Source organism: Talpa europaea (genome assembly GCF_964194135.1).
Source record: "Talpa europaea genome assembly, chromosome: 12".
Classification (NCBI taxonomy): domain Eukaryota; kingdom Metazoa; phylum Chordata; class Mammalia; order Eulipotyphla; family Talpidae; genus Talpa; species Talpa europaea.
This window is the reverse complement of record NC_140079.1, coordinates 51,258,571-51,280,968: the sequence shown is the minus strand read 5'-3', so window position 1 is coordinate 51,280,968 and position 22,398 is coordinate 51,258,571. Positions and strand designations below refer to the sequence as shown.

The 22,398-nt window shown below is 36.9% G+C and overlaps 1 protein-coding gene across 1 annotated transcript in view; it reads right to left on the bottom strand.

Annotated features, from left to right (window-relative positions):
• Window positions 1-254: 254 nt before the first annotated feature.
• SWT1 (SWT1 RNA endoribonuclease homolog) overlaps window positions 255-22,398 on the bottom strand; it is a gene marked incomplete at both ends in the record, with an annotated part of 72,079 nt that continues 49,935 nt past the window's right edge. The window contains 3 exons of the mRNA XM_084250348.1: window positions 255-384; window positions 7,442-7,506; window positions 11,631-11,697. Of these exons, the coding sequence (XP_084106474.1) occupies window positions 255-384; window positions 7,442-7,506; window positions 11,631-11,697 (262 nt within the window). The remainder of the gene's footprint in view (window positions 385-7,441; window positions 7,507-11,630; window positions 11,698-22,398) is intronic.

Genomic DNA, 22,398 nt, shown 5'->3' with positions numbered 1-22,398 from the left:
AGCTGGCTCTCCTTGCCTCGGACATTCTGGCTCAATATCAGGAGTAGAGGTAGGGCGGTATCATCAACTCAAAATGAGTTAAGTCCACAGCTTATCATACAATGGATGCATCAGGCCTTTTAGAGCCTGTCAGCAATAGGCAATCACCTTTTTGTACCAATGAGACATTTCTTAAACAGTTCTTGGGTTTGGCTCCAAAGAGAGAAAGCTACTTTGTAGACCAGGGCAACTCCTTGGAAGTGACAACTCAACACTTAAGTACTATGGTTGAGCATGTCGTCACACCAGCCCCTGTTTTTGGCCTCCATGTACACAGACGCATTGCACTGCTGCATGGTGCATTCCATCTCCACCAGCTGCCGACATCCGATGATTAACTTCTCCCTAGGGGATAAAGAAGTGTGAAGTCACTACAAACCAGCTGATCAGATAAATGAAAAAAATCTTAATACAGCAGGTTTAACAGCATGATTTGAAAGACACTAAAGACACTAAAGATACTTGGGAAAATACCAACAGTTATGGTTTCCTGGCACAGACAAAACTACACGAGATGAGAACTTGGTTGCACAGAAGCGCAGATAGTCATATGAAGCTCTCGGCGCAAGTCCTAGAATTCAGGAATAAGGGCCAACCTGCTGCCAAGAAGCGAAGTTGGATTTTTTTTTTAATTTTAACATTTATCATTTTAAAATTTTTTTAGACAATATTTGCTTCCCCCACCCCCTCAGATTGAGTCCCCATAGAATTTCCTCCCCAAGGCACCTGTGCACCATCACCTCAGTCCCCTGTGCTCCTCCCTCCCTCCCTCAGTTTCCTCTCCCTCCTCCTCCCCGCAGGATGTCTCTGATTTATAATTGTCTGTTTTTGCTTTGTTGTGTTTTGTACTGTCATTGTTTTTTTTTTTTTTTTTTTACACTGATGTCTTACTGGGTTCCCCTATATTCCTGTTATAAGTGAAACCATCCGATATTTTTCTTTGTCCTTCTGGCTTATTTCACTGAGCATAATTCCTTCTAGCTCCATCTACGTTGCTGCAAATGGCATGAGTTTATCTTTTTTGATTGCCGAATACTATTCCATGGTGTATATATACCACATCTTCTTAATCCTGTCATCTCTGTTTGGTCTCTGGAGGATGTTCCCCAGAAAGAGACAGGCTGATATCAGGAAGTTCTAATCCAAGGGGTAAGCAAACACTATAGAATAGATCACATTTTTATCTTAACTGGTTTGACTTAAACGAGGACTATTAAGAGTATGCACCTCAGGGCCTCCCTGGTAGCACAGGGGTTAAAAACAGCGCTATCAAGCTATTGCCAGCCACTGCAGCACTAGTTGGATCCCCACATGGCACAGCAGACCTCTCCTGACTCACCTGCTGCTCTTGTCAGCAGTGTATTTCGGTCAGTTGGCTGTTCTGCTCCCCACTCTCTCTGGTGAATCTTCTCACCCCCCGCCCTCTGGCCTGGACTCTAGTTTTTGTTTTGTTTTTTTAAGATTTATTTATTTTTATACAAGAACCGGGGTACAGACCAAATGCGCGGGAGGTTGAGAGGATTCACCAGAGACAGAGCAGGGAACAGAACAGGTAGATGGACTGAAATACACTGCTGAGGGGAGCAGCGGCAAGACAGGAGAGGTCTGCTTCGCCATATAAACCCACATTGCAGAGGCTGCAGACAGCTTCACAGTGTGGCGCTCAACCAACTGCACCACCAGGGAGGCCCTGTACCCCAGTTCTGGTATGCATAAATAAATCTTTTTTTCAAAAAAAAAAAAGAGGATGCATTTCCTAGGAGTAACGGGTATCAGGGAGGGGACAGACATTGATAGCATTATAATTCTTAAAAAGAACTGCTGTGAAACGGCCCAGCAAAATGTGGGCAGTGTGAAGATATGGGGCCCACCTCCAGACACCCACAACAAAAATGATGTAAAACAAAGCCAGAACCCTGAGGGAAAAACTGGTTTTCAGTGTATACAAGAGGAGCATCAGCCAAAGTAAAAAGGGTAAGAAAAACTCTAGTTGAACTTTGTTGAAAGTAAAATCCAGGAAATACAACCCTGTGTACTGAGGAGGGGATGTGCTGTTGTGCCGAGCCCCCTACAGCTACTGACTTGGGTGCACACCAAATTGGGGCCCCTGAGATCTGGCACTGCACTGGGCAAGGCTCAAGAACCCAGGATGGAGGGTGCATTCTGGGAGAGCTACAGAGATGAAGGCACAGAGCAAGGAAGACTGGCTTGAAAATGAGGCTCTAACACAGTACCTCTAGCAGAGGGTCTCAAACTCTCAAATGCCTTGGAAGGATTCTAGAAATGGATTGCCAGGCTCTATCCTCAGAATTTCTGATTCAGAAGGTCTAGGGTAGGGCTTAGCACGTCTTCCAATTTCCCAGGTGATGCTGACACTTAGGCCCTGAAGCACAGTTCTAATATAATCTAGAAGATGCTAACATGGACCTGATTCCCAGAGTTGGGAGGCAATCAGTCCTAAAGGCACCTGCCACAAGAAATGAAAGCAGCTGCCGCTACAAGGGCCAAACTGGGGCACTTGTGATTTGGCCTTCAGGTACTTTATGAAGGTGATGTTGCAAACTAGTCTGCATGTCATATAGGGAAAAAATGACTTGAGAGACTTGCCAGAACATCCTCTCAAGAATACTGCTTGTGGGCCTCCCTGGGTGGCACAGCGGTTGAGCGCTGGGCTGCGAGGCCGCCCGCAGCCTCTGCAGCACCGGTTCAATCACCAGCTGCCGGCGAGGGTCCCACATGTCTCGCAGACCTCTCCAGCCACACCCGCTGCTCCCCTCAGCAGTGTATTTCAGTCAGTCTGCCTGTTCTGCTCCCCGCTCTGGCTCTGGTGAATTCTCTCACCCTCCTGCCGCTTCTGACTGTACCCAGTGCTTGTATAAATAAATAAATAAATCTTTAAAAAAAGAATAAAAAAAAAAGAATACTGCTCGTGACGTATTTCTCATACATATAAAAAATATCATGTAAGATATTTAGTATTCTGTCTGATAATTTGCCCTCCAGAGTAAATACTCAATTGCTCAGGATAAGCAGAGTTCACACTCCATTGGCAAGGGCAAAAGTTGTTATCAAAGAGTCTACAAATTACAGAAGACAGAAACACTAAATGAACTGTAGATACAAATATCATGCAAATTCCCTATCTTATAGGAATTCAACTTGGATCAAAATTACTTTCACGTAAAATCTTAATTCCTTGCTTTATCAGAAGCCACAAAATAGTTTTGTGCTTTTGAGCTATTTAATTATCTCCATACAGCAATCAATATGGTGTCAACTTTGTAATATGGAGACATCAACAGTCTCTCTCACAACACTTAAAAAGGTTTAAAAACAAAGATCGGAAAACTCAGACAACATAAGAAATTGTTTTTCTAACCTAGCCAAAGGTGGTCAGGTATATGCCAAGTTAAATCATTCTGTTTTCACCTCTAGGTAACAGGAAAACTCTACCACTTGATCTGTTGCACCTCGCCCTGTGTCTCGTATGAAACCTTGCCCTGTGTCTCGTACCACTTGATCTGTTGCACCTCGCCCTGTGTCTCGTAAAAATCAAAGAAATCTTTCGTTTTTGGAAATGTATTTGTACATTGTGAGCTGTGGAGTACCCTAGAGACTAACAATAGAAATATCATTCAGTCTAAATATGGCAAACAATTTAAAACTAACAACAGAATTAACAAATCTAAAAGTGGGGCCAGCCTGGTGACCCAGTAGTTAAGTCTCAGCGCTATTCCCTCTATGTCTGAGTGTGATCCCCAGGCAGGGAACTAACACACACATGGCACAGCAGACTTCTCCTGTGTCGCCCACTGCTCCCCTCAGCAGTGTACTTCAGTAGATCTTCCTGTTCTGCTCCCCACTCTGTCTCTAGCAAATCCTCTCATCCCCTGCACCTCTGGCCTACACCCCAGTTCTTCCATACAAAGGTAAATAAAAATTAAAAAAAAAAAATTTTAAAGTCAAAAAAAAATAAAAAATCTAAAGGCTATTAGCAGAAAGTCTGCCAAACAGCAATCATTTTTCAGTTTATTCAAGATATATAGATATTTGGTTTCTCTTCAAAACTCTTAAATCCCTCACATAGTGGGAAGAAAATGAAGAGGAAAACAGGTATAGCTAAGTTTAACTTTGAACATTCAACTTCAATGTTTCACACATTCCCTGCAAGAAACTCTCCCAACCATTCCAAAAGTAACTGAAGTCAAAATAATTTTAGAGATCTAACTAGAATCATAGACTCTGCCCTTTAAGTTTCTATGGTGAGTTTTCTACACCTTCAGAAACAAGGCTAAGATTGGAAGACATTAACATTTTTGACACAAATCTAATCTATACAAACCTTTAATTATGGATTATCTGTAAAGATCTATAAAGCATACAATTGTTAATTGATAATCAGAAGATGAGGATAAAAAATCATTTTCGCCCCCTGCTATATCAAATTACGCATGTCCATTGGCTTCACATCTTCTTGAAAAAGTTGTTTTAGTCTAATGAGTGAACTTTCAGAGCTGTGCTGCTCAGTAACATTTACATATGATTATAAATCCTCAAATCTTGGTATCAAATACTAGAGATTAATAGAAGCATCTTTATACTTAACTATGTTACTTCACTTACTCCTAAAATTTTATAGTCACAAGGACATAACTGCAAGTTGTAAATAACAAACTATGAATTAGTGATACCATGGCAAATTATATAACAGCAAATATACAGACAATTCTGCTCATTCTTAAAAGGGTACCAATGCCACTGATGAATTAAGGAACAAATGGAGTAAACACAAATTTTCAATTTGCTTACACACAATCTCAATCATGAGAAACACTAGCTAACGGAGAAAACTGCACCCAACTGGATCCAGTTACTCAGGAATACACCACACGTGTGCATGCATACACTCAGGCACACGCACACAGACACACACCAAACACCTATCAGCTACATGTTTTCTTTTTGTATGTTTTGAGCCATGTCCACCTGCATTTGACACAGTAATTTCACATCCAATTTCACATCCCTCCTCTATCACATCACATTAACCCAAACAGGCTCTAACCCTTCCACATGGCCACTTTCACAGCAAACTTAAGCTCTGCTTTCAAGATAAAGTGTCATATTTATTAGAGCAATGGTATTTCTTAATCATTTTTACAATTACAAAACTATGATATCATTCTGATTACATTCCTATCTCATTTTTTAATGGGGTCTTTATTGAGCTTCTGAGTAAAGTGCTTCAACACCTTTTCCCCCATGAGTCATTGGCCATTATTCTGCACAGTGCAATGGTGGTATTTAGGACTGCAGCTCTCATGATATAGTAGAACTGAATATAAACCAACTACTGTCCATGCATCAGCATGGATGAATTTGTTTTTTTTTTAGGAGGAAGGTGAGTACCGCGTACTTTATTGATGGTACATGACAAGGCAGCCCCTCCCCTCCTCTAGGAGGTCTGGGATGGCACAGTTGACAGATCAGGAATTTCTCAGTATGTTTGGATGGGTGGGGAAAGGACTCTCTAGCAGCTGAGGGTACCTCTTTTCCTCGTGTGCACTCTCTGAAGCTGGTGGTTCAGTGGGCTCTTAACTTCTTAGAGGCTATGAGGACCAGCACAACATGGATAAATTTCAATGCTGAGTTAGAAAATAATTTGAGGTTGGGCCTCCCCGGTGGCACAGGGTAAAGTCTCAGCACTGTCAAGCTATCATCAGCCACTGCAGTATGAGTTCAATCCCCAGCCAGGGAGGTGACCCACATGGCGCAGCAGACCTCTCCTGTCTCGTCCGCTGCTCCCCTCAGCAGTGTTTTTCAGTCAGTCTGCCTGTTCTATTCCCCACTCTGTCTCTGGTGAATCCTCTCAGCCCCACACTTCTGACCCGTACCCCAGATCTTGTATGCATAAATAAATCAATCTTTTAAAAAAAAAACGTAAAATAAAAAAAAAAAAGAATTTGAGGTAAAAGTGGGGACTGGAAGGGAACAATGAAAGGATTTTCCACATGGATTTGCTGGCTGGCGCCCAGGAATGGAGGACTTCGCCTGTTCCTTGTGTATACAAGAATCAGACTTATACTACTTTTTCATTTTTGTTATATATGAATGCTAGAAACCAAATGAATTTCATGCACACACACACACACCCCAAACACAGAACACACATATAGAACAGTGTGTTAACTTTTAAAAATCAGGAAAAACCAAAAACATTTTTATTGCTATATAGATATACAAAAAAAAAAAAAAAACAACACACCTTAAAAAGATGAGAATTATAAATACAAAAAATTCCCAGGGAAAACATGGAAGGAAGGATATGATACAAACAGTGATGCATAAAGGTCCATTTTGTCAGAATGGTAGGCACATGAGTATTTTTTATAGCAGTTTCTCTTAAAAACATAATCGGAGGACCATGGTGGGATGTGACTCCTTTAAAGGAGTGTGAAGTCAAAGAGGTGACACCATTTTTACAATGTGGATGCCTTTTGTATTCGAGTCTAAGAGGAGTGTACAGTAGCTTTCTAATGATTATCACAACCAACTCACTGCAAAAGCTGTTAAGACAATATAGCTGTCATCTATTAAGCCAGACATTGGGAATCTTGCAAAAATGTATAATATTTTTGTACGTCGGTAATATTTTTTTGTTTGGGATTATTTATTATATAAAATTATTTATTATTATTATTTATTATATAAAATTATTTTCATAATTATATTATCTTAATATATAATTAGTGAGTTATTATTTTTATATGTACACATTTTTAAATTTATCAATTTTAATTTCTAGCACAGAAAATATAGACACACATAAATAAAAGCTCTTTGGGGTCTCTAATAATTCTTTTTTTTAAAAGATTTATTTATTTATTTATACAAGCACTGGGTACAGTCAGAAGCGCGGGAGGGTGAGAGAATTCACCAGAGCCAGAGCGGGGAGCAGAGCAGGCAGAAGGACCGAAGTACACTGCTGAGGGGAGCACCGGGCAGCAGAAGAGGTCTGCGTGCCACGTGGGACCCTTTTCTGGTGGCCGGGGAGCAGCCGGGGATCGATCCGGCGCTGCAGAGGCTGCAGGCAGCTTCCCAACCCAGCACTCAACCGCTGCGCCACCGGGGAGGTCCCTCTAATAATTTTTAAAAATATACAGGCATCTAGAGGCCAAAAAATTTGAAAACTACTTTAAGCCTTATACCAGCTGCACGCGTGTGCACGAATGTGCACACACACACATACACACACACAGTTCTTTTCCATGTATGAAATATTTATCAATGAAGGTAAAAAAAAATCACAGGGTAATGAAGACATACTTTACTGTTACACCACACGGTGCTATATACAGTAAAAGCTTGTTACACGGGACACCTATAAGTGGATGTGACTTACCGATATTCAGTCTGTGAAACACAATCATAAAGTTCCTGGGCAGTAAATTTGACATTTTTATTTAACTGAAAAAAACAAAAATAGTTATTAAAAATGCATATTAAATCAAAAGAATGTTGAGAGCACAGAATGGCCCATATCCTGAGGGAGCAGAATCTCAAGTTTCTAGTTACTGCATGAAAAGGACTAAACCATAGCAGCAGAACTGCAGTGACCATAAGGCTAACTATGTGTCCACTAAAAATATTATTCATAAAATAGCGGAGCTGAGATGGGCCAGGGGTTAGGGGAAATCTCAATAAAACCAATAACCAGTTTGTAGATTAAATGGAAAGAAAAAAGTATACTCCATGAAGTATTAAATTCTACTAGTTGCTTTTATTAAGTCGTAGTTCAACTAGCCTATCCTATTAAAAGACTGGTAATGCACATATTCAATATTTATTTTCTAGGAAAAGTAAATACATTGTAAGTAAAAGTAAAATCACTCAATACTTAAAGATCTGGAGTAGATTTAGTTTAATGGGGGAGTAGATTTAGTTTAATGGGGGCAAACTACTTTAAGTGGAAACAGCCATAATTTGTTTATATCCTGAACACAAGCAATAATTCAAGCTGAAAGAAAAATTAAACATTGAACTCCAACATTTTAATACGATGGCTGAGAGTTCAGGAAGTTATTAATGAATAACCTTAATTTTCATTTAAATACTAAGATTATAAACTGTGTGGCAAGATCTATCGTCCACACACACACACACACACACACACACACACACACACACATATATTCAGGGAAGGATCTAGAAGTCTGTAGAGGAAAATTATTTTTATCAGATAATATAATAAAAAGCATAGGACTAAATTTGCAGAAGTTTTGAATTAGTGAAGGAAAACTAAATTAGACTATTATATATATATTTTAAAATGCATAAAGTATTAGCCATTATGTACTTTTTTGGTGGGGGAGAATCCTATCCTGATTTAATTTGAACTATTCTGAAGACTCATATCATGAAAATCATCAATGGAGTCTAGAGGGTATTGTGAATCTGCAAAACTTCCAACACTGCCTTTAATATTTTCAATCGAAATTCACTTTATTTGTATAGAAAATTTTCATTCACTGAAGGTGAAAAACATAGTTTTAAAATATAACATTTTCAATGTATATAATTCTAAATTCTTGCTTAAATTTAGGATTTCATATTTACATACATTTTATGTACAATATTATATATATAATACATTTAATGATACATGCTCAGCTATTGACCAGTCCAGTTCCTACATCTTTATATTTTCTGCCCATATTTTCACACAGCCTCAACATGCCAGTGTTGATATCCAAAACTGGACTTTGTAGAAAATTCTGATTAGAAAAATGATTTTAAAAATCTAAGAATCAGATCCACATATTTTTATAAATGGCAAGTTAGGCATTTTCTCCTACTGTGCTCAGCAACAGGAAGCACTAAACCCAAAAAAGACTATGCTTCAGCATTTTCCAGGATGTGTGATTTTTAACTTGTTTCCACAAATGTTTTTATTATTGGAATTAATGACTCAATTTGAAATCAGAAAGTATTATGAGTAATTAAACAAATCACCTAAAAGAGGAAATCCTTTTAACAATCCTGTAATATAGTTACACAATAGCAAGGCTGATTTTTAAAAAGTGCACATAAATGCCATTCTTTCCTTTAACATAGGCAACACTTATTAAGCACATACTCTGTGTCTGGTACTGTTAGGAACATTTTATATATTTATTTAGTCTTCAAGAATACCTATAATTTATCAACTGACGTTATTCCAATTGTACAGATGAAGAAACTGAGACAAAGAGAATTAAATAACTCTTGTAAAAGCTACAGTTAATCAGTGGCAGATACAACATTTGAACACAGGCACTTTGACCTCACACTGTTGTGTTCTTAGTCACTAGGTTTTGTTTCTTGTTTCTTGTTTTTTTTCTGCCAAACGTTAGTTTGTTTTATTGCATGACGTATGCATTAGAAATCAAAAACTGTCAGGCATCATGCAATCATCAATTAAGATAATTATTAACTGTACCCTTAAGACAGGTGGACATATAATCGAAAATTTAAAAGCTAATTCCAAAGAAGTCCATAAAAAACTTAACATGATGAGCATTTAAAGATGGCTGATTCTTGTAGTTTCAGGTTGTTAAAAAAGTACATCAGGTATAATTCTGGAAAGCAGCTTTTTATAATTGGCAATGGGGGTAATATCAAATTATAAACTACAAACAGGAATTATTTCTATGGAATTAGAAAGTTAACACTGTCATATTCAAACTTCTTTAAATTAATTTTCAAGTCTCATTCAAATTAGGTTGATGTAATATTAGTAATATAAATAAACACACCTTTCTGGGCTTTCCTGGTTACACAAGGGTTCTGAAGTCTCAGCACTATGAAACTATCAGCAGCCACTGCAGCATGAGTTCTATCCCCAGGCAGGGAGGTGACCCACATAGTGCAGCAGACCTCTCCTGCCTCGCTCGCTGCTCCCCTCAGCATTGAATTTTAGTAGATCTGCCTGCTCTGCTACCCAGTCTGTCTCTGGGGAACCCTCTCACCCACACACCTCTTTAGCCTATACCCCAGCTCTTGTATGCACAAATAAATAAAACTTTAAAAAAATAAAAATATACCCTTCTAACCAACAAAAATCTACTGAATTTAAGTATGCATGGTGAGTCATCAAATGTCTGAGTGGGCCTGAATATTGAGACCCAAAACTGACGTGTGTTGGTGTGAATGTATTGCACCAGTCTGCCAAGACTTCTCTGTCACTTTGTCTTTTGAGAACAGTACACATGGAAACTTCTACGGGTCAGGATTTTGCTCTTTCAGAGAGAAACTGTTGTCTGACCATATAAGTCAAACATCTCTAGTAGTCGCTCTACTGATGGCCGTAGGTCTGTAGATCTTATTCCCAGCAACCAGTATAGCCACTTTAGCAATGGTGAATCTGTCATGAGTGAATCAAGTTCTTTTTTTGATTCTAACAGCCTTTCATGGTCTGCACGAGCCACCAGACAGGCAATGTCACTGATGGCAGGAAGGTGGCTTTTCACACTTTGAGCTTGAGCATGTCCAACCAAGTCAAAAGTTAAGTCATTATGGCAATGGTTAAAGTATAGTGTAACATTGGGACATGTAGTCCAAATCTGTTTTACCAGTTCTCTTAAATAACTCAAAAAACTGCAGCACACTACTGAAACCACTGCAAATCCAGTCAAATATGGACATACCCCAATAACTATGGGGTCTGTGACTAGAGATAACATAATTCCTTACTGGCATCAGTCCTACAACCTTCTGAGATTGATCTGCAAAGTATGATGGCTAGGTTCTTAAGATGTGGCATACAAAACACTGAATGATGGGCTAACCAGGAATGAAAGTGAAGGAACACATTTACACAAGTTTTATCTCCATAAGAAATGTGAAACCTGGACATAAGCCACATTCCTTCGGCTGGAGCATTTCAAAAATGAAACATGTATGTGTACAACTGAAAAGAACTATACAGGAGCATAGGAAAACAACTTTAGGCAAACAAAAGTGAAGCCCAAAAGAATACTTTCTTGGATCAGCAATGAGGAGGAGCCTGTACACACAGGTTAATTTACAAAATATACAGGAGCTTCACCACAGCTCTAACTCCAGGATCTAAGCTGCTGCTATAGAGGAAACTAAATTACAGCTTTCCTTTTCAGTAATCAGTGGTTCTCAACCAGAGGTGGTCCTCCCTTCCTACAGGCCATGTGGATATGTAATTTGGGTGGAGTGGTGGGATATTTCAGTTGTCACAATGACTCCCTAGTTACTATTACTAGAAGCAGTAACAGGGCTATAACAGGGACATTACCAGAGGCAGGAATGTTAAATATCTGAGATACTCCACACAATAAAGAAATGACCTAGCCAATGGCACCCAGATGAGAAACAATTCTGTATTGGATAAAATGCTTATTTATAGGATTCAAATGTATGTTTTTGCTTAGTGAAAGAAAGAAAAAAACTGAATATTGTCATTGGCAAACTTTGAATTAAATAGCATTCCATTCCATCTTAGAAAGCTTCCTACCATATTTGTTTATATTAAAACTTGTTTATAGGGACATATGATACATATTTTAAAGTATTTCTCATACCTCATACTTGATAAGGAAGTTATAGAGGGTCTCAACATCTTGGTATTTACTGTTTGGGGCCAGAATCCTAAAAAAAAAAAAAAAAAAAACAAAAAAAAAGGGAAAATAAATGATTTAAAAAAAAAAAAAAAACAAAACCTTAAAACTTTCCTCCAAAATATACCCATACTGTGAGTTATAGTATAAAAGCTTATTAAAATGATTACAACCATTTTGGTTTTTACTTATCAATTAAAAATTATCAAACCATGAGCTTTAATTCAACAAAGAATAATTTGTAAAAACATTTTGCTTATTTATGTTTCTTATATTATCATTCATCAACAATCACAAAAAACCTATGTTAAATTATAGTTCACATTTTCAATTACAGTGATACAGAGTGTTCAAAAGTAAGATAGAAATGTGAAGTGCACTCACATCCTGTACCATTTAAGCTACAGATAAGATTGAAGATTTCCCCCCGAAATGTTCAGTTAGTCCAGACAATGATTAACTAACTACCAGACACAAGAAATCCTAACAAAAGATTTTGTGACTGAACTCAAATAACACTGTTTGAACTAGCAGCCTGCTTGTTTAATGGCCTAGTTGAAAAAGCATTAGAAAACACTACTGGAAATGACACACATTGGAAATGACACTGATTCATAAATACTGGAAAAAAACTACAAAATAACAAAAACAACAAATGGAAACAAGAAGGAAAGGGGAAGACATATTTCCCTTAGCAGTAAAGTATTCTCATTTTTTATACTAAGTACTTTTTAATACCTTTGGTATAAAGGATTTTTTTGAAAAAAGAAAAAGGAAAGCAATTCCATCATTATGGTATAATAGTTATGAGCAATGTCTGCCTGGGTCTGTCTAGCTGTGTAAACTTGGGTGTGTCAACTTCTTTTTCTTATCTGCTAAATGAAGATGACATTAATCCTTACAGCACAGGAGTACTTTGAAAATTAAATGAGTTACTATAAGCAAAATCTTTCTGACAGTGCTTGCTATGCAGAAAGCACTGTATGTGTACATATATGCAAAGTACAGAGTAACAATAACACTATTATCATCATCTATAGCTCAAGCCACAGAGCTAACTATGAGAAATCAATCCACATCAATTCTTAAATTCCAAGTGCCTTTAGTTACAAAACTAATGTTTGCCAATGTTTGATATTGTTAGACTTTAGTCATTAACATTTAGATATTTAAAGTAGCTGGCTTAATTTATTAGAATTGTGGGAGACCTTTTATAAAAAATAATTTTTCAGGGTATACTTTAATTTCTAAAGGTGTTATACTATCTTGGAAGAGACACATACATTGTATCTTTGAAATACATGAAATTCTGCACAAGAATGCTAATTTCATGGAAAATGTTTTCCCCCGACAAGTAAATTTAAAGTACATTCTGCTAACCACCCCCCTCACCCTGCCAAAAGATGGAGAATAATATACTAAGGAAATAATTTGATTAATAATTTGAGAACTAAAGAAAGCTATCTAAAATAAATTAACCAATTCTTCAGAAAGGCAATGAATAAAAAATAATATTCTAACTGTGACCTAGTGCAAACAAGCTATCAGCAATGTGGAATAATTTACACCTATTCCTTTGAATAGCTTCTGAAATAATTCAAACTGCTCATATAAGAGGGTAAGAAAATTAGATGAAACAAGATGTTTTATATTACAGTCTTATAAACTTCAACCTGATAATCACCAAAGAGTGACTTTCACTGGAGAACAAAATTAACTTTTTCTGTTCTGAAATACTTGGCAAAAAAATTGGTTTTAGCTAAACCAGTCACCTATAGCATCAAGTCATATTTAAAGTAATAAAGAAAGAAGTGATTAACATCTTCCAAGGTTTCCAATGGGGGGGGGGAGGGAAGCACTGAAAATTTAAGACTTCCAACCTGGTTTTACTGAGGTACTGTTAATTAATCCAGTAGATGAGGCAAATTAGTGGGTAGTAGTTGTATTTTCTTAGTAAGATGTATACTAAAGACATGCAGATCAGAACAAGAGATTTTTTTATCTCTCATTCGAGGAATATTTGAGATGTACTATAGGTCAAGCACTATTCCAGACCCTTGGATACATCAGCAGGCAAAAAGACAAAGATCCACTGCAGACCAAAGTATCACAGTTCCAAAGAGCAAATGAATGACAAAAATCTTGACCAAGCACAGGAAATAATGAAGAAAAATGAGTCCATTTGATAGTCTCTTCTTACCACTTTTCTTTTTCTTTTTTTTTTTAAAGAGGCATGTATTTTATTCATTCATTCGTTTGTTTATACAAGCACTGGGTACAGTCAGAAGCGCGGGAGGGTGAGAGAATTCACCAGAGCCAGAGCGGGGAGCAGAGCAGGCAGAAGGACAGAAGTACACTGCTGAGGGGAGCAGTGGGCGGCAGGAGAGGTCTGCGCGCTATGTGGGACCCTCCTCTGGTGGCCGGGGAGCAGCCGGGAGCAGCCGGGGAGCAGCCGGGGAGCAGCCGGGGAGCAGCCGGGGAGCAGCCGGGGAGCAGCCGGGGAGCAGCCGGGGATCAAACTGGCGCCGCAGAGGCCGCGGGCAGCTTTGCAACCCAGCGCTCAACCGCTGCGCCACCAGGGAGGCCCTCTTCTTACCACTTTTCAATTGCTACTTGTAAACAAACATGTTTACCAGTCCTTCCTGTGATGAAGCACAGGAATTTTAAGTTTCTAGGGAAAGTCATTTGCTCCAAATATGATACCTGATTGACTGGCACAAATATCACAGAATTATGATCTAATGAAGAAAGATTTATCAGCATCTCGGCATCATTCACAGATCAACTACTGCTATAACCAGAATAGAAAAGTTATTTTTTTAAAGAGCAAGATACATACATCATGGGATGTCATAAAATGTTATTTTTAATTAATGTTTTTTAGGAAAACTGAGCACCAAATACACTAGACAGTGTTAAAATACGCTGGATTTAGAGTTGAATTTAGATTTTACTATTTTCTAATAACCCTGAGTTTGTAAGAATGGAATTTGGCCTGGTATAGGAAAAAAAAAAAAAACTGCAAACTTTTACTAACTGGAAGTACAGCTTGTTGAAAATAATACACAAAAAATAAAATGCAGAAAAATGATTTATGGACTTTCATGCCTTAGTAATTGCTCCCACAAAAAATTCTTGAGAGGTCAGCCTTCTCCATAGCTTTCTCTCTTTTTTTCTTCCACCAGAATGAAGACAAAAGACTCTTAGAATGAAAGTACTAAAATTACCCTTCAATGGGAACTTTTTAAAAGAATAGAATAAAAGAATTAGCCTTTACAGGAAATAAAATACTTTTCAGAAAATGGCCATTCTTTACTATAAATCTATCTACATCTGTGCTTCCAAGAGAACTTCATAACGCTAAGTATTTATTAAATGCACACTATTTGCTCAGAGGTATATTATGCTAACAAATATGGAATATAAAAGAAAATTATAAGATACGTTTGCCTATATTCAAATGATCTCATGATCCTGAATTTTCACTCTAGAATTGTAGAATCAAATTGGGGAATAGAAGTCTGAAATAGGAGTTAATCTGTTGCTTAGGTTAGTTATAAAACCAAGTCTAATCTGAATGCACTTTTCTTTCTTTCCTTGCACATCAATGATACATGATGTCTTATTGAACACTTAAAGTCTGACATTGCTTTATAAATATAATCTCCAATCTTTTTCAACATTCTTAAGTTATGTGACCTTGAACAAGGTCCTTACTTTTCTGTATCCCCAAGTTCCTTAACTGTGAAATGAGAATAACCTTACCATCTAATGTTATTATACAAAGCAAATAAAATAATGTATTTAACATGTCTAATATAACACATCGCTCAAAGTCAATAAATATGAGCTATTGTAATCACCAGTTTTCAGATGTAGAAACCAAGGGTCCAGTTCTAAAAACCTGCCAAAGATTACAGAGTGGTGGTAGATGTTTCATCTCTTGCTACTGACCCCAGAGTCCATGCTTTTTCCAGTAATAAAAATAACCACCACCATCTTCATGCCATTATATATGAAATCAAATCAAATAAAGTTCTTTTAAAATAGTTTACAGAATTTTATATGTAAGGAAAAAAACTCTCCTTAATTTGCCTTTTATCAAATGCTTCTGGAGCAACCTATTTTCTGTATGTCTGAAAACAAAATCTTTGTACTTGTATCTTTCTCAAAGTGACAAAGGAAATCAGTAACAGAATACAGAATACAGTTTACTACTGTAATGAAACCTTTTGTTTCCTACTTACTTGAAGTCCTGGCTAAATCACATAAGCACTTCAGTTTTTTATTAGGAGCAATTAGAATTAACCTAAGCAATATGTTAATCTGAATTAAACTTCATCTAATTCAATATTAGAAATATTAATGCATCTCTTTAGGAAAAAAACCATGCCACCCAAATTTTTAAAAAGGAGGCACAACTTAATAAAATAATGACTAAAATATAAAAATCTAATGATGCATTAAAATTGACTAATTTTTAAGCTATGACTATAAAAATTTAAATGAAACTTTTCCTCTATTTAGAAAAAAAAAAAAGCAACAGACACAGGAAAAAAGAAAATAGCCTAGAATATTCAAATTTATTATCTAATTCTAGAAATTCAATGGAGAGAGCATGTTCTTCAATATTTATAAATCATAATTTACATCCCACAAAACTGAATAACTTATGTTCTCTGCTGGCAAAATGACAAACTTTTATATTAATACAACGTTTAAAAGTCTTTGGGAATATGAAATTAAGCAAAGTTTAAATGTAATCACATAGCTTATTCATTGAGCAAAAAGTCTTCAGATTCTTCCATGTCTCAGAATTTCCCTCTTTTTAAAGGCTGGGAAATATTCCACTCTGTGTATATACTATATTTTGCTTATCCATGTATTGATGGACACTGGATCGCTTCCACACTTTACCTATGTGAATAATACCATGAACATATGTATGTAAGTATCTCTGAGAAACTGTTTTCAATTCTTTTGTATATAAACTTAAGAGTAGTTCAAATCATAGAGACATAAAACAGCTGCCTGGGACTAGGAACAGGGAAAATGGGAAGTTACTGTATAACAGGATTAGAGTTTCAGTTAGACAGATAAAAAAGTTATAGAGATGGATGGTCAAGATGGTTACACAACACCCTGTATAGCAAGTCCTCAAATAGTGTCATTTCGTTATAATGTTGATGAAAAATAATCCATTCCCAGTCGAGGTCATCGTCTATGTGGTTTTGTACATTCTCCCAATGTCTCATGTCCCTGAGTATATCAAAGTTCCTAAGTAACAATCAAAATTATCTTAGGTCATAAGTACTATTCAAATACTTACTATTAACAACTAAGGCAGGAAAACAAAGTTTAAAGATGAAAACAACATTACTTGTAAAACCTTTTGTTGAGACCTCAGAGAGACCTGGAGAATCTTTCAGACAGTCAGAAGGACCTTTAAGGATATGTCTCACACATTCTATTAAACAACAGGACTTTTCAAAATCTTACGGGCACTTCGGACAGCAGCTTCATAGGGAACTCAAAGCAGAGAGGGGTATACTTTAATGAAATAAATGGTTGTGATTTTTTTTGTCCATGTAAGACTCGTAAAAAATAAACTTTTTTTTTAGAGACAACTGAACATGATTTAAATGAAGCGATCCTGGACTTTAAGCTAATGCAGAAAGAGATGAGATTTAGGGGTTTGGGAAGAGTATATCAGTACGTTTTGTTAGTGGAAGGGATATACAGTATGGCCAGAGAGCACACTGTGTCACACCGTGTTTTCCAAGGCAGTCACACAACAAAATCACCCCTACAACAAAATTCTTCCTACAATGTTACACTGACATTCCTCCTATAAATAGGTAGAGTCTACGTTCCTTCTCCATGAACAGGTAGGAGTTGGAGTCTAGGCAGGATGTCCAATGGGGAGGGGGAGTGGTTGAAGTCTGATTAGCCTCAAAAAATGTAGGATGGACCTACACACCAATAAACCTTTTTCCAGTCTAGATAAGGAAAAATTTTATCTAGGGCTGAACATCTGGCATACTGCAATGAGTTGAAATGATGAAAAGTCACTTAAGATCTGTTTACTACCGCAATAAAACCTTTTGTTTCAAGCATTAGCTTAATCAACAAAACAGCCTATAGATGTTATTTTTGTGTCAACTGAAGGATGACTGTTTCCAAAACCGTTTCTAAAACCTCAAAGGTTAGCCATCCAAGTACACAGTACTCCATTATTAAGACAGGCTCTCAAATGCAAACTCCAGTCTTCGAAGCAGCAGAATCATTCATGGATCTAAAAAGCTGTGACTGCAGAATTCCTTTTTCCAGGAGTCATGTAAGATCTTAGCAGTATATATTTTGCTCTTATATTTAAATGGAGTAAAAGACTAATAAGAAATTTCATTTTTTAGAGCTTAATAAAAGTACATGTAAACAACATACAAAAAAATCTCAAGCTGACTATAATTGTGTTGTAGAACAGCAGCTCTATAATGTGTTTCAAACCAAAGCCATACCAATGTAACAGAGGTTACTAGTCCTGAGCATTATTGAAGTACTTTCCTAAATCCAAGCAGAAGTCTCATTTTCCAAAATCATATCTGATGATTGGGCACAATGCTACGTAGAATATGGTCATGTCCAACTGTTCCAGTTAGCACTCATTTATTGCTGCATTTAAATACAGCCAAGCCAATGTGACAGCAAGGAAAAAGCAGGTTATCTATACATAAGAAATATCTTGTCATATAAAAGCATTCCCCCTCCCATTAAGGAAATGTGTTATTTGTAAGGTTTAGCAATTCCTTCTCCCAACCCCCACATGATTCAAATTATGACACTGAGAAAGCATTCATGATTTCAAATACTTTATCCAAAGCTCGAGGTCATGGAATTGACACAGATGCATGCTAAACCAAGTGATAAAATGACTATATATACTTAGGCATGATTCAGTTATATAATTTGGATTAAAAAATGTTTTAAATATTATTTCAACTTTATTCCGCAAAGATGAAACACATAACTATGATTATAGAATCTAGGCAGACTGTAATTTCCCACCCTGTGCCCTCCTCCGCTGCTAAACCAGGCAGCCATCATCCACTTCAAAGACACAAAAACATACTTAAAGTGCTTTGTTTTCAGCATTAGCTTTCAAGTTAAAGTTTCACACATTTACAGCATGCCTGAGTTAGATCACATTGACCTCTGCAGAGATGCCAGCTAAGTCCAGAACACAAGTAGACATCTGTGGTTTTTGATTAACATACAAATAGAGCTTTCCTTACTTTAGTTTTCAACTCGACTCATCATCTTTATATACTAAGAGAAAGGTTTTTGTGATCCTGAGAGTAATCAGATCAAGCTAAATAAAAGTTACCAAAGTATAAAATTAGACTAAACAGCATTGACCTGAAAAAAAAAAAAAAGCCTTAACATATGTTGTGTCTACTGTGGAGTATTGTCTCTGGTTCTCCAGTGTTAAGATAAGGAAACCATCAACAAAAGTGTTCAATTTAATCCTATAATAAAAGGAGAGATGAGATGGAGAGAGGTAATTCCTAAACCAAAAACAAATAAGCCAATTAAATTCCCTCTCTCAGGGCACAAGGGGTTAAGACACAACCTGTGAAGCTGTCCTCAGCCTCTGCAGCACGAGTTTGATCCCCCAACCGGCCAAAGAACAATCCACATGGCGCAGCAGACCTCTCCTGTCTCGTCCGCTCAGTCTGCCTGTTCTGTTCCCCACTCTGTCTCTGGTGAATCCTCTCACCCCCACACCTCTGGCCTGTGCCCCAGCTCTTGTATGCATAAATAAATAAATCTTAAAAAAAAAAAAAATTCCCTCTCTCACCCAAAAAGGAAGTGGACAGAGCATATGAACATAGTGATATTCCTAACCTTTTTTTAAACTTTTGCAAAGTTAGAAATTTTGCTCCAATTAATAACTATATGGACAACAGACAACAGTACCAATATTTTTCATCTGAACTAACCACAATGACGTTTAATCTTAATAGAGTTCACATTTTTAAACACTTCAAATTTAATGTATCAGCTTGAAGGAGAAAAAAAGACCAACACACAAATATGTCAAAAGCTTAAAAGGTATTTTCACAAACACCATCTGACTTATTCCTCTGAAAAAAGCATCATGTTTCTCATTTAATAAGGAAAGAAACTGTGGCTTAGACAGCACTTACACAACCATAGCTTAGACAACTGCAAAGTTGAGTGCATTTTTCAAAGTATTTAAAATCCCACCCACCCAGTCAAAAATAATTTAATTCAACTTACTTCAATTTAATAAGATTCTCTTAAAGGATTTTAAGACCACATGTACACCTGACAACACAGTGTAATTATTAACTTTGATTACATTTTGACTTAAATGCCTATTGTGTGAAGGACAAACAAATCATGTTGCAATTTTAGTAGTTTCCTGTTGGTTAGAGAATGTGGAAATGAACAAACTTTTTATTCACATTGCCCTCTACTGGTAGTTCAAGTTCTTGAACTAGCAAGGAGGTTAGATTTGCTCAAATATGTCCCTCAACGCCTGCATCCAAATCCTCTGGAAAGTTTGTTAAAAATATAACTTCCCTGTTGTATAAAATATCTACAGATATTGTGATTTTGGTTAAGTCTGAGATCACATTCCCCAACATATTCCCCAACAACTTAGTAGAACTTATTTGAGAATGACCAATTTGGTTAGCAATACTAACAGCTGACTTTGAAAGCACATTAACTTTGGGAATTGCTCTGGGAAGGTATTGTTTGTTTTACAGATAAAGACTGAGGCTCAAAGACAATTCGTCCCAGTTCACACGCTAAAAAGTGGCAGAGTGCTTAATATCTTCTGGAGTTATATGTCCTCACAGACAAAAATAAGAAAATTGGATCAGCCTTAAAATTCAAGTACTTATTTCTAGATTCAGCTTATGTGAGCAGAGTGTGCTAAACCTTCTCAACCCTGGTTCACATGAGAATCACGGGGGGAGTTTGTAAAGATGGGTATGTCCAGGACCCGCTCTCAGAAATTGAGATTTCATAGGTTTGGGATAAGGCCCAGGTCAGCGACTGTTCTCTAGTTAAAGCTCCCAGATGATGGTTATAATTGGCCACCAGAGCTGAGAACCACTTAAGTCAGTGATGCTCACCTTTACCGCTCACAGTTCACCTGGCGAGCACAGACTGCCGGCCCATAACGGCAGAATTTTGGATTCAGTGGGATTAATAATCTGCATTTTTAACAAGGTCTAAGTGGTGATGACGATGCTGGTTCTGTGACCATACTTTGAGAAGCACTGGCTCAGCATATTGGCTGGTGGTTCTCCTCCTTGCCTCTACATTATAATTTTCTGAGAAAGTTTCAAAATCCTGATATTAGGCATTCTTTCACACCAATTACATCAGAATCTCGGGGGCAGAGGACACTGATATCAGTAAGTTTAAAGCTCCTAAATTTAATTTAAAAAGGTTTCTCTATAGCAAAAACTTATATGAAGTCCATTAATATGCTAATGATATACAGTGATCTTCTAAAAGGGCGGTATAATATGCAGTACTGGACCAGAAATGCTCGTATCAGAGCTCATAATTAATGGTTCTGAATATGTGAGATACTAGCCTATTGAATAAAGTGGAAATTGCTTTGTGTAGTTTATATTTCCTTTCAACCTGAATCCAGCCTCATTTTGTGTCAAATACCCCCTGCCTATACTGTATATGTCCCTCTTAAGATATTAGTACCTTTATCATAGTTGTCTGCTTAACATGACCGTTTACACTCTTTCTAGAGCTCTTTGGAGTCAGGGGCTGCATCTTATTTACCTTTGATTTCCCAGAGCCTAGTATGATGCTCAGTGTTTGCTGAGTGACTGAATACAGATCGATATCCTTACTTTCTGTCAAAGGGGTATTGTCAAACATGGCTTTAAAGCAACCTAGAGTGCAACACTTTTTACATAGTTAAAATTCAGAATTGAGTATTTCTCCTTCTTAGAGCTATTCTTATTTAATAATGCCATAAATAAAAAATAAGGGGAGAGGGTTTGGACTTTTGCATTTAGAGATAACATTTAACTTGCCCTAGAATCAGTCACCTCTTCAATTCATTATAACTTAAGGGTGGCTTAACAGTTTGGTAATTTTTGGCTCTAGGAATCATTTAGCTGATGATGATCCAACAAGAGGTACAAAAGCTTTGTGCATTAACAATAAGGTTATTTCCAAAACCCTTAAAGAAAAAAAGGATAAAAAACTATACTGTTGTTTTGAAAATCCAAGTTCCGCAAACTTGGACATACTAACATCAAATCAATTTTGTTGTAGTGTTTTGATTGATAAAGAACAGTATTCTTCTATTATCAAGGTACTTGACTAGCAATTCTGGTTTAAAGACAAAAGAAGGTAAGATTAAGTTTAGAATTAGCCCCTTTCACATGCCACAAGAAGAAACATGTGACTTCATGCAATAAGCATGTTATACAGTACATTCTATAGCATTCTGGGGCATGTTTGTTCTGTGTTTTACAAATACTTAAAATAATCAAGTATGTGTAAGTCTCCAAGCATTAACACTATAGCTTCTTAAACTTTTATGTTTGCAGTGCTGGAAAACTGTATTGGAACAACTCAATGACATTAACAATATTAACATTACTTTGTTTTAAAAAGATAGTGACAGCTTAACATATTCAACAGTAATCCCTGAATGTCGACT